The sequence below is a fragment of the Eptatretus burgeri genome, chromosome 6 (genome assembly GCF_056783735.1).
Source record: "Eptatretus burgeri isolate ZD-2024b chromosome 6, Ebu_testis_v1, whole genome shotgun sequence".
Taxonomy (NCBI): domain Eukaryota; kingdom Metazoa; phylum Chordata; class Myxini; order Myxiniformes; family Myxinidae; genus Eptatretus; species Eptatretus burgeri.
The window spans coordinates 4,729,390-4,741,542 of record NC_140966.1 but is presented as its reverse complement, the minus strand read 5'-3'; the positions used below and the strand labels follow the sequence as shown (position 1 = coordinate 4,741,542).

General features: G+C 44.4%; 1 protein-coding gene across 5 annotated transcripts in view; it reads left to right on the top strand.

The window, feature by feature from the left end:
• The first annotated feature begins 466 nt into the window (after nt 1-466).
• CYP20A1 (cytochrome P450 family 20 subfamily A member 1) overlaps nt 467-12,153 on the top strand; it is a 45,368-nt gene continuing 33,681 nt past the window's right edge. The window contains exons 1-5 of one of the 5 annotated variants that reach the window (XM_085883778.1): nt 565-665; nt 7,828-7,877; nt 10,395-10,442; nt 11,168-11,257; nt 11,885-11,980. In XM_085883778.1, the coding sequence (XP_085739904.1) occupies nt 11,202-11,257; nt 11,885-11,980 (152 nt within the window). In that variant the 5' untranslated portion in view covers nt 565-665; nt 7,828-7,877; nt 10,395-10,442; nt 11,168-11,201. Of the gene's footprint in view, nt 666-7,827; nt 7,878-10,394; nt 10,443-11,167; nt 11,258-11,884; nt 11,981-12,153 lie in introns of those variants that run through there. The other 4 variants (XM_085883781.1, XM_085883780.1, XM_085883779.1 and 1 more) reach the window with 4 other exon arrangements.

Here is a 12,153-nt window from a genome sequence, read left to right as displayed (position 1 = left end):
CGCTTTCCGTGACTTGTATCAAGAAGTGTTGTCCGTGTGTTGTCGGTATTTTTGAGGGGGCGGCGAGACGGAGTTGATCCATCAGACCAAACACGAGCTTTGCACACGCTGGCGAAGATGAAGAAGAAAAATAATCGTAGCGTGAAGAAGAAGAAGAATCTGAGCTAGAAGAAAAGGAAGAAGAATCGGAGCGAAAAGAATAAGAAGAATCGGAGCGATAAGAAGAAGAAGAAGAACCGGAGCTATAAGAAGAAGAAGAAGAAGAATCGGAGCGTTAAGAAGAAGAAGAATCGGAGCTATAAGAAGAAGAAGAAGAAGAAGAATAATCGGAGCGATAAGAAGAAGAAGAAGAAGAATCGGAGCGATAAGATGAAGAAGAAGAAGAAGAATCGGATAGATAAGAAGAAGAAGAAGAAGAAGAGGAATCGGAAGAAGAAGAATCGGAAGAAGAAGAATCGAAGAAGAAGAAGAATCAGAATCGAAGAAGAAGAAGAAGAAGAAGAACAATCGGCCGTGAATGGTGTTTTCTTTCTGCCGGTTTGTTTGTGTCCAAGGGGGACGAACCAGGCGCGTCCGCCATTCACGGAGTCCAGATGCTCGATTTCGCCATCTTCGCTGTGACTCTGCTCGTAGCGATACTCTGCGCAGTTTTCTATTTGTATCCGGTGAGCAAGGCCGACAAGTCGAGGATTGATTGGAAGAGTGCGGGTGTGTGTTTAGGGTGGGTGGAGTGATGTATATATGTTTGGGTGGGTGGAGTGATGTATATATGTTTGGGTGGGTGGAGTGATGTATATATGTTTGGGTGGGTGGAGTGGTGTGTATGTATGTATGTATGGGTGGAGTGGTGTGTATGTATGTATGTATGGGTGGAGTGGTGTGTATGTATGGGTGGTGTGGTGTGTGTGTATGTATGTATGTATGGGTGGAGTGGTGTGTATGTATTTATGTATGTATGGGTGGAGTGGTGTGTATGTATGGGTGGAGTGGTGTGTATGTATGGGTGGAGTGGTGTGTATGTATGGGTGGAGTGGTGTGTATGTGTGTATGTATGGGTGGGTGGAGTGGTGTGTATGTATGTGTGGGTGGAGTGGTGTGTGTGTGGGTGGGTGGAGTGGTGTGTATGTGTGTATGTATGGGTGGGTGGAGTGGTGTGTATGTGTGGGTGGAGTGGTGTGTGTGTGGGTGGGTGGGTGGAGTGGTGTGTATGTGTGTATGGGTGGGTGGAGTGGTGTGTATGTGTGTATGGGTGGGTGGAGTGGTGTGTATGTATGTGTGGGTGGAGTGGTGTGTATGTATGTATGGGTGCGTGGAGTGGTGTATGTATGTATGGGTGCGTGGAGTGGTGTATGTATGTATGGGTGCGTGGAGTGGTGTATGTATGTATGTATGTTTGTATGGGTGCGTGGAGTGGTGTATGTATGTATGTATGGGTGGGTGGAGTGGTGTATGTTTGTATATGGGTGGGTGGAGTGGTGTATGTATGTTTGGGTGGGTGGAGTGGTGTGTGTATGTATGTATGGGTGGGTGGAGTGGTGTGTGTGTGTATGTATGGGTGGGTGGGTGGAGTGGTGTATGTATGTATGTATGGGTGGGTGGGTGGAGTGGTGTATGTATGTATGTATGGGTGGGTGGGTGGAGTGGTGTATGTATGTATGTATGGGTGGGTGGGTGGAGTGGTGTATGTATGTATGTATGGGTGGGTGGGTGGAGTGGTGTATGTATGTATGTATGGGTGGGTGGGTGGAGTGGTGTATGTATGTATGGGTGGGTGGGTGGAGTGGTGTATGTATGTATGGGTGGGTGGGTGGAGTGGTGTATGTATGTATGGGTGGGTGGGTGGAGTGGTGTATGTATGTATGGGTGGGTGGGTGGAGTGGTGTATGTATGTATGGGTGGGTGGGTGGAGTGGTGTATGTATGTATGGGTGGGTGGGTGGAGTGGTGTATGTATGTATGTATGTATGTATGGGTGGGTGGGTGGAGTGATGTATGTATGGGTGGGTGGGTGGAGTGGTGTATGTATGTATGGGTGGGTGGAGTGGTGTGTGTATGTATGGGTGGGTGGAGTGGTGTGTGTATGTATGTATGGGTGGGTGGAGTGGTGTGTGTATGTATGGGTGGGTGGAGTGGTGTGTGTATGTATGTATGTATGGGTGGGTGGATTGGTGTGTGTATGTATGTATGGGTGGGTGGAGTGGTGTGTGTATGTATGTATGGGTGGGTGGAGTGGTGTGTGTCTGTATGTATGGGTTGGTGGAGTGGTGTGTGTATGTATGTATGGGTTGGTGGAGTGGTGTGTGTATGTATGTATGGGTGGGTGGAGTGGTGTGTGTATGTATGTATGGGTGGGTGGAGTGGTGTGTGTATGTATGGGTGGGTGGAGTGGTGTGTGTATGGGTGGGTGGAGTGGTGTGTGTATGTATGTATGGATGGATGGGTGGGTGGGTGGAGTGGTGTATGTATGTATGGGTGGGTGGGTGAGTGGAGTATGTATGTATGTATGTATGGGTGGGTGGAGTGGTGTGTGTATGTATGGGTGGGTTTCGGCCCTTGCCCAGAAACCCCACCCACTCTTCCACGCGGGTTCGTACTTGTCGAGCAACAGTTTAAACGTTGCCATGGTGGTCGTGAAAGAGTTACAACGTTTGTGGGAGTCGAGAAACCGGAACCGCGAGATCTTGCCTTGGCACGTCAGGGTGCGAGAAGGCAACTGGTTGGTGGTGCTTCGTGATGGGCCGAGGGGTCATGCAGATGGGATGGTTGTTAGATGGTTTGTTCGATGTAACAACCGAACTAAAACAAATCGCAACACATGCCTTTGATTCTCCCACTGGAGTCACAAGACAACAGGAAGGGGATCTGACTCCACACATACTTCGCGACATAACTGACTTTTGGGACATCTGTATGTTGAATGCAAATTGTTTCCAGATCCGTAACTATATATATATATATATATATATATATATATATATATATATATATATATATATATATATATATATATATATATATATATATATATATATAAAAAAATATACATGCATACACATATACAGCAATGGAAAAAATTATGAGACCACTGCAAAATTATCAGTTTTTCTTGTTTTACTATTTATAGGTATGCATTTCAGTAAAATGAACATTTTTGTTTTATTTTATAAACTACTGACAATATTTCTCCCAAATTCTGAATAAAAATATTATCATTTGGAGGATTTATTTGCAGAAAATGACAACTGGTCAAAATAACAACAAAGATTCAGTGTTTTCAGACCTCAAATAATACAAACAAAAAAAGTTCATATTCATTTTTAAACAACACAATACTAATGTTTAACTAAGGAAGAGTGCACAAATCAATATTTTGTGGAATATCCCTGATTTTCAATCACAGCTTTCAAGCGTCTTGGCATGCTCTCCACCAGTCTTTCACATTGCTGTTGGGTGACTTTATGCCACTCCTGGTGCAAACATTCAAGCAGCTCGGCTTTGTTTGATGGTTTGTGACCATCCATCTTCCCCTTGATCACATTCCAGAGGTTTTCAATGGGGTTCAGGTCTCGAGATTGGGCTGGCCATGACAGGGTCTTGATCTGATGGTCCTCCATCCACACCTTGATTGACCTGGCTGTGTGGCATGGAGCATTGTCCTGCTGGAAAAACCAATCCTCAGAGTTGGGGAACATTGTCAGAGCAGAAGGAGGCAAGTGTTCTTCCAGGACAACCTTGTATGTGGCTTGATTCATGAGTCCTTCACAAAGACAAATCTGCCCGATTCCACCCTTGCTGAAGCACGCCCAGATCATCACCGATCTTCCACCAAATTTCACAGTGGATGCGAGACACTGTGGCTTGTAGGCCTCTCCAGGTCTCCGTCTAACCATTAGACGACCAGGTGTTGGGAAAAGCTGAAAATTGGACTCATCAGAGAAGATGACCTTACTCCAGTCTTCTTCGGTCCAATCCTTATGGTCTTTTGCAAACCTCAGCCTGGCTCTTCTTTGCTTCTCATTGGTGAAGGGCTTTTTTCTAGCTTTGCACGACTTCAGCCCTGCCCCAAGGAGCCTGTTTCGAACCATCCTCGCCGTGCACTTCACCCCAGCTGCTGTTTGCCATTCTTTTCGTAGGTCACTCGATGTCATCCTACGGTTGTTGAGTGACATTCGAATGAGTTGGCGGTCACCCCGGTCAGTGGAAAGTCGTTTTCGCCCTCTGCCAGTCTGTCGCTTTGTTGTCCCCAATGTCTGCTGCTTGACCTTGTTCTTATGAACCGCCATCTTTGAAATTTTAAGGATGGAAGCAACGTGATGCTCACTGTATCCATCTGCCAGTTAAGCCAGAATTTTTTTCAACTCTTTTGGCATGGTCAATCGTTTTTTTTGTTTGTTTTTTTTTTCTAATTACTTTTGAGGTACTACTCACACTGATTTTGCCATCCAGCTGGTCCTATTGCAAGAGGATAGTGATGACCACAGCAGTGGATTTTATACTTTTTCTTGTTAAATATGATTCGGTTCAGGTGATCACCTAATCAGTACCTCTCTAAGTAGAATGAGGTGTGCCTGTGTTGGAATTCAACAGACACTGGTATGGAATGCCTGCTATACATGTAGAGATGCTGATTTAAATTTTTTTTGGAGTGGTCTCTTATTTTTTTTGTCCAGAGCTGTATATATATATTGTTGTGGTTACCAAATTCGCAAACCACCATTCAGGTCCCTTAGGTGAGGTATCTCGGTAAGTATATGTGTAGTTAGGCCCAAACCCGTTGTCTAGTGGGAATACATGTCATTCATGCGTGCTGCGACTCTTCAGGATAGCCGTTTTTCTTTTACTATCTTTATTTTGGACCAACCGCCATTGTTACCACCGCCAACCGCGTCTCAACAGTCGTCACAACATCAACCACCCACCACAACGCCGCTTCACCACAACAGCCATGACCTTTCCCGTCACACCTCGCAACCGTCGCATCGCCACCGTTCTTGCGCCGCTTGTGGGTCCCGGTATTGGACTCGTGCAGGGCGCGCGCCGAACAGCGTGTACAAAACCACGGATTTTCCGCTCCAAAAACGGATCAAAAACGACTCGCGCACACTTTTGTTCCGTCCAATCGGTGAGCGAGGGGCGATTTGGCCCCGCCTCCAGGGCGTTGGAGGGCGGTCGCTATATGCAAATTCATGGATCAAAATGCATTCACGCCCACTTTTTCTCGGGCCAATGGGGAGCGAGGTGAAAGTTCGAAGGCAGGGGGTCAAAGGCGAAGCCACGGGGCTTATATAAGCGGCTGCGTTCGTCAGAGTCGTCGTCGTGGTGTGCGTTGGAGTTGTGTGTGCGTTGGAAGGAGTTCGCAGGAGGAAGAGTTCGGAGTTGGAGTCGGAGCGAAGAGGACGGAGCTGTGGAGAGGCGGCGAGGGCAGACGAGGGGGTGCTCGCGTCGGTGCCGGGAGCTGCACACCAGGGAGGCCGACGGCGCGACCTGGTCGAGGTGGAGACGCTCGTCGCGGGACCCAAGACAGAGTAAAAATCCTCCTTTCCCCGAGCATCAGCAACCCCCTCCTGTTTCCCCCCGCGCTGAGATAGTGCGACCAAGGGGGCCCCTTTTCCCACCCCCTACCAGACACTGTCCGCGAGGCCCGCGGAGTTGGGGCACCATCGCCACTTCGCGCCTCATCATCAGACGGGTAGGCCCGACCCGGTCTCGGCCTCAGGCCCACCTCATCCTTGAGGGTGTTCTTTTCTTTTGCTTTGGGAATATGTGTTGTCGGCGCCGTCTGTGAAGTAGAATTGTATAAGTGTTGCCGTGTGCTCGGTAGTCGGATAGCTCTGCATTGTGTCTTCGCTTTTACATTTGCTTTTTGTGTAAAATTGCATTGTGTTTCTTTTTCTTTTCTATGTGCTTTTGGTGGAATTGAATATGTGTGCTTTCCATTCATCGCGAATAAATGTGCTTTGTGTTGAACTGTTTCCCGCTTCGCTTCGTCATTTCTTTCATTGAATCCTCATCTTGCTTCACGTAAAGGGTTGATAGTGGGCTGAATACGCCCGATAATTAATCGAACCGTCGAGGCCGACGATAACACCGCTCGGTTATCCCGATAGTACGGAACGGGTCGCTTAAGTGGCCCGTGTCCGAAGTCGACCTGCGGCGAGGTGCGATCGCCCGGTCTACCCTCCGTGTGGGTACTTAGTAGGTAGGTCGAATTTGGCGAGCAACCCTATCCCACGCGGGGGCCGATTGGCTCGATCGCGGTGAGACCGAAAGGTCCACCCGTGACTGGTTCCCGGCGTTAGTCCGAGAGGGTCACGACTGGATTGTCCGTCCGGTGGGCGACGTGCCGCGATTCGAGTTACGTGGCCGTCAGCACGCCGGCGGGCGCGAATCTGCAACAATATATATGTATATACATACACGTATATAAAATCGAAAAGCGTGGTGAAGCCATGAAGCTGCATGACTATGTCTGTCAATTACATCTTGTTTGAACACCAGTTGCACCCTGACTTCACATATGTAGTCTATTAATTACATACTGTCGGAATGAACTTTTCGACTGCTGAGACCCCTTCGACCGTTGAAGACCCCGAAGACTCAAATGACCCAAAAGACCTAGATTACCGAAAAGTCCCTGACGACTTAAAAGACCTTTAAGACCCCTTTTACCTTTAAGATCCTTTCAACACTTTGGACACCTTTAGATACCTTCACCCTTTTGACCTTTTATACCCTTTTGACCCCTAGACCCTTTAAACCGTAACACACCTTAAGTCCCAAAGACACCTTAGCCCCCTGTTCTTCATTGCGTGGCCCGCGAGCCACTGTCGGCCTCTGGTGGCTTAAAGTGCGGCCCATAACATGTGGCCAATAATACACAAATGTGAAAACGCCGCATCATAATCCGCCATATATGCTATCAAATTCACACAATGGTTTCAAATGAGTGTTCCAATGCAAAGTGTAAAAGTAACATCACTGCATCAGTAGATGGCATATGCAAACAATTATGCTTGCAGTCCAGTGAGCACAATGAGAAAATAATAAAAATAAAGAGTACGTGGAGGCGAGACCTAATAGCAACCATTTTGGAGTCCTGCAGGCAGTGTGGCGGCTCTCACACTGATGTCTTGTCAGCAAAAGTGGCCCCCTTCCAAAAGAATAGTGAAGATAAGTGCTTTAGACTTTAACTCCATTTAGACCCCTTGCACCCTTCAGCCATGGCCTGGTGTTTGCTGAAGATCCTAGGGTCTTGAGTTCATGCCTCTGTTGGGCCGTTGAGTTAACATCAGGTGGGGTTGACTCAGTCCGTCATCCTGAGATCAGCAAAATGAGTACCAGTGTGCTGGTAACAGCGGTATTGCCTCAGCAGCACAGCTGCACCCCCAAAACTGATGCAGTCAAGAAGCCATAGGCTGCATACGGATAAATAAAAAACAGTCGAGAGCTAGTAGCTGGTTAAAGCCACAGTACGTGTCCTGAAGCTAAAGAAACTTCGCAAGAGCCTGGATGAATCTTCTTCACAATGACGTGAAGATCATGGAAAAGTACTGGTTGCCAATTGGTTGTTCTTGGTTTTAAACCATGCCTAGTTATCTGAATGAATGTAAAATAGAAGCCACTACAAGTGTCTAAAGTGTATATGGTCCCCATTCGTGAATTTATAACATCAATGTGGAATGGTACATTCTCTGGAGTTTAAATAATTTAGTTTTAATATGCCATCGAAGATGAAATGTGCATTGCAATAATTTTTGATTGATAATGGCCATTACAAGCTGACTGTTTTCTTTCCCACATTTATGAAAGCAAAATCACTTTGTTTCAGGCATCGCGGAAATCAAGTGGATTTCCAGGCCTGTCTCCAACGGATGAAAAGTACTGTTTTTGCACTTTGTTTTCACCATAAACGGAGCCAAACCAACGTTTGCAAGTTCATTCTCAGTTTGTAAATTAACTGTTTTTAGAGTTTGACATGATGCCCCCCTTTTTATAAGTTTAAATATTGTTGTCCCTGCTGTTTTTTGCTGAAGTTATAAAGTGAGTTTATTCCCAGAAAGACAACTCTCACCACTCTTTAAGACTCTATGAGGCTGAGATTGAGAGTCGTGTCTTTTGTACATCATCATCATCAGGAGACGAATTTTCAGTCCACCTTGTTTGGGTCTCAATCACTGATTGGATGTCGAGAAAGATGCGCCAATAAAAAAAAACATAAATAAAAAAACTGTCGCAGAAATTCGAAATCGCTTTTGGTTAGAAAGTATTTGAATCTTTTCTGTTAAATTCTGTCACAATCATCGATTTTGTGCCCAGTACAATCGGCATTACTGGAGTATTACATCGGGTCACTAGAGAAACTCACACTCGTTAGGAGAACCTACCTCATTACTCACATGGCAGACGTCCTATCTCACAATTAGACCGAAAGCTATTAGAAACCTCATATAAACTTGAAAACATCATGGGGTCCTTAATCACTTGGTCGACTGATTTCCATTCACCCCACATTTCAGAAAAGGACTCCTTTTTTATTTCTTTCAAGAGTGGTCTTCAGGAACAACATTTTGACGATGATGATGATGTATTAATATCTGCTTGTCCCAAAGTCTGACACTATAGTGTAGGGGTTGAGCATCTGCCTGTGAGATGTGTAGTCTGTGTTCAATTCTCGATACAACTATAAACTGTCTGGTGTTGGCTTACAATGCCTGGTGTTGGCTTAATGGTTAGGGTAGTGGGCTTTGGATCCTCGGGTCCCGAGTTCAAATCCCGCTCAGCTGTTGAATTTATACCAGGTGGGGTTAACTCGGCCTGTCATCCTTCCGAGGTCGGCAAAATGAGTGCCAGCATGCTGGTATACTGTGTCGGAGTGGTGACCCATCCAGGATTGTGCCCAATAGCCAAGAAGACAGCTAAAGCCGCACCAACCCTCTGCACAGAGTATGGTCCCAATCTCCTCCTCCTATAAATTGTCAGATTGTTGCTTCGCAGGCAAGGCGTTACATCACAAAGTGTGACATCTTTTGGATGGATTTTAAGCTGTGTGTCCCATCTGCTATCATTTTTCTGATTTCTGATGTCCCATATTCTGTTTTAGTGTCGGTGTTGCCAAAGCAGTTTCTTGGCAGAGGTTGTATTGGGTGGTTTGTCATTACCTTCCCATCAGTAGTTCGGGCAACAATTTGGAGTTTTTTCCTGGTGCTGGCGATAGCTCGCCTACTCTTTGTCAAGGACAGAGTGGGATCTTTAATGGAAATAAACAGAATAATGTTTGGTCTGCCCTGTTTAACGTCCCTCTGAGGGATGGCACACACATTAATGAATCACCCTGCCTGTGAAATACCAGGATGACAGTTTATTGCTGGGCTGAGATTCATACCCAGACAAGCAAGCTTAGAGATGAGTGTGCGTACCTTCAGGCCATCCTGCCAGCCGTCTGCAATCATGGTTCCTGGAGGGAGGCATTTAGTGTTTCGTCTTGGTGTCCATGGTGTCCCGCTTTTTGAAGAACAAGCCCAAAAATTTTAATCGGGCTTGGCCGGGATTCGAACCTGTGACCTCTCACACTCAAATTGAGAATCGTACCCCTAGTTAGTAGATGTTAATGATCCCAGTGTCTTTTGGGAAGAGGAGGTGATTTATCACTGAACAAATTATAAATCCCAGCCACCTTCATTCAAACGTCAGGCTTGACCAGCCATCTCATAAAATATTCCCTGTCCGAACCCATAAGGTGCAAATAATTGGAGTCGTTAATGAATTTGTAGTCAGTAATTGTTTTCTGAATTGCTTCCATTCATTTACTTATTTGTATGCCACCTGCTTGACTATGACTGCTTGGCTGCATTTTTTTACTGGAGGTGTGGCTGTGTTGCTGATGCAATGCCCCTGTTACCAGCAAGCTTGTACTCATTTTACCGACCGTGGAAGGATGACAGGTTGAGTCAACCCGACCTGGCTCAACGGTCCAACAGGGCCTTGAACTCAAGACCCTATGATCTTAAGCCAAGCACCTTAACCATTAAGCCAACACCAGGCCTATTGTTTCCATGATGCTGATAAATCATTTTATCGTTGAGGTACAAACATTCCGTACCTTTATACAAACTAACACAAATACTAGTCGATGAGCCAGTAGGGTTGGTCGGTACCATCTGGTAGGAATAATTCTCATAGTGATTTTTGGCAAGGTATACAACCCTAGCGTTAGAAAATATGTGATGGCATTGTATCGGTGGTAGCTTTTTGTGTGTTATCACCCTGTTTATATGCCTACCCTTACATAAGCTTTTGCGCAAAATGGCCAGTACAAGGTAAGACATCCTACTTGAACTTAACATTTTTTTTTATCAGTCAAACATTAACATTGAAATTTGTCTCACCTTTTGCTAGAATCATTTGCTTCTCAACAAAAAGTGCTGAACATGCCTAGGTTGAAAGGTATGTCATTGGTGACACATATATCAGTGTATTTCCTGTGTGATAAATCATACCGCCTTTAGAAAAGTATTTGTCGATCATTTACTGTGGAAAGTAAATAAAAGCTCTGGACCAAAATAATTACATGGGTGTTTCGCAAATTTATTAAAAATTCCAAAAATCTAAATTTATATTTTATTAAGTATGTTGTATATTAAGATCAGTATAGCAGACAATGTTACCCCACCCCCCCCCCAAATGAAAAAATACCAAATTTGCACAGATTTATGTAGTTTGGTCAATGTCATATTTTCCCTGTTGTTATTGAAGGATACTTTTAAAGAATCAAACAAAGGTAAATGATAGCATGTTGATGAACAACATTAATGGTTTTTTCCCTGTAATTTCTCAAAAAAAGACAATTTCAGGGATTTAGATATTCAATAATGCACATATGAAGGTATCAAACACCGGTATTACACAATATAAACCAATAAGACAGTAGCAAGATGGTTAATCATGTACAATCTGATGAATGAGTCAAAGGTGAAAATAAAACACAATCTTCTGTTGTAGCATGATAGTGTGCCTCTGTGGCAACTATGTCTCTACTTGTTACTGCTAGAATGTTTTAATTTCCCTTTTGGATGGCACATTCTCGTAATGTTTGGTCTGCTCTTAATTGTACGGCTTTTGTTAGCTTTTAACGTGATTTGGAGTGCTTTTGAAACTTGACCTTATTACAGAAAATGCATATCGGATCGTACACCCTTCCTTCTGATGACGATCTTCTGCTGGGTCTTCTTGATGTACTGCCACGACTGCCAGCTTCATCAGTAAGGCTTTCAGCTGCTTTCCTTTTCAGAGTCTCCAAATCTCTCTTCATGGTGAAGAGGCTTCAGAATTTCTGGTGATAGAATATTTTTGGGACTTCTTTATCTTCAAGCTGCTTGGCAATGTCTAAAATAGGTGCATGGTTTCTCACTTTGGCTGCTTCAAGAAAGGTTAGTCATGAGTCATAGCTTTGAGGACTGACCAAATGTTCATCATCTTTAGATACTGTCATGTGTATGATACACTGATTTTTAGCAGATGCCTTGAACTGAGGCTTTTCCATTCTGAAGCAAAGGGGTTAGCTAGGCCACTTCTGATGCAGAACTGTCACCACCACCAAAATACCTGAAACAGAAAATAATATCAGATTAACATATCTGGTAAAAACATACCGTACACAAAAATGATTACATTTATTCATGATTTATACATTTATGTTGATTTTATTTATACATTATACAGGGTTCATACACTTGCATTAAAAGCAAATTCCAGGAGTTTTCCAGCAGTTTTTGGCACAATTTTTAAAGTCAAAGTCATATTTTGATAAGTGTCATATTTTGGAACTTGCATTACATGTAGAATATAATTAACGCATAATTAATTACAGTACCTGATCCTTTTCCCAGATTCGGGCATGTGTATCCATTTGTTTATTCTTCGTATTTTGATGAAGACTTTCGTCGAAGAGAAGAACATAACCATCTTCATCAGAATTTTTTTTCGTAAGTTGATGCTTGAAGTGCGGTGCAACACCGTAATTGCACATGTCTGCACATTTTCGCTCACCACAGGAGAAACGTTTCGCAATTTCTGAATCTGGAAACGTCTGCGCGAACAAGGACAAGACATCTGTACATGAATTAAAAGAGTTGTGGGAGTTCACCACTTTAAGAGT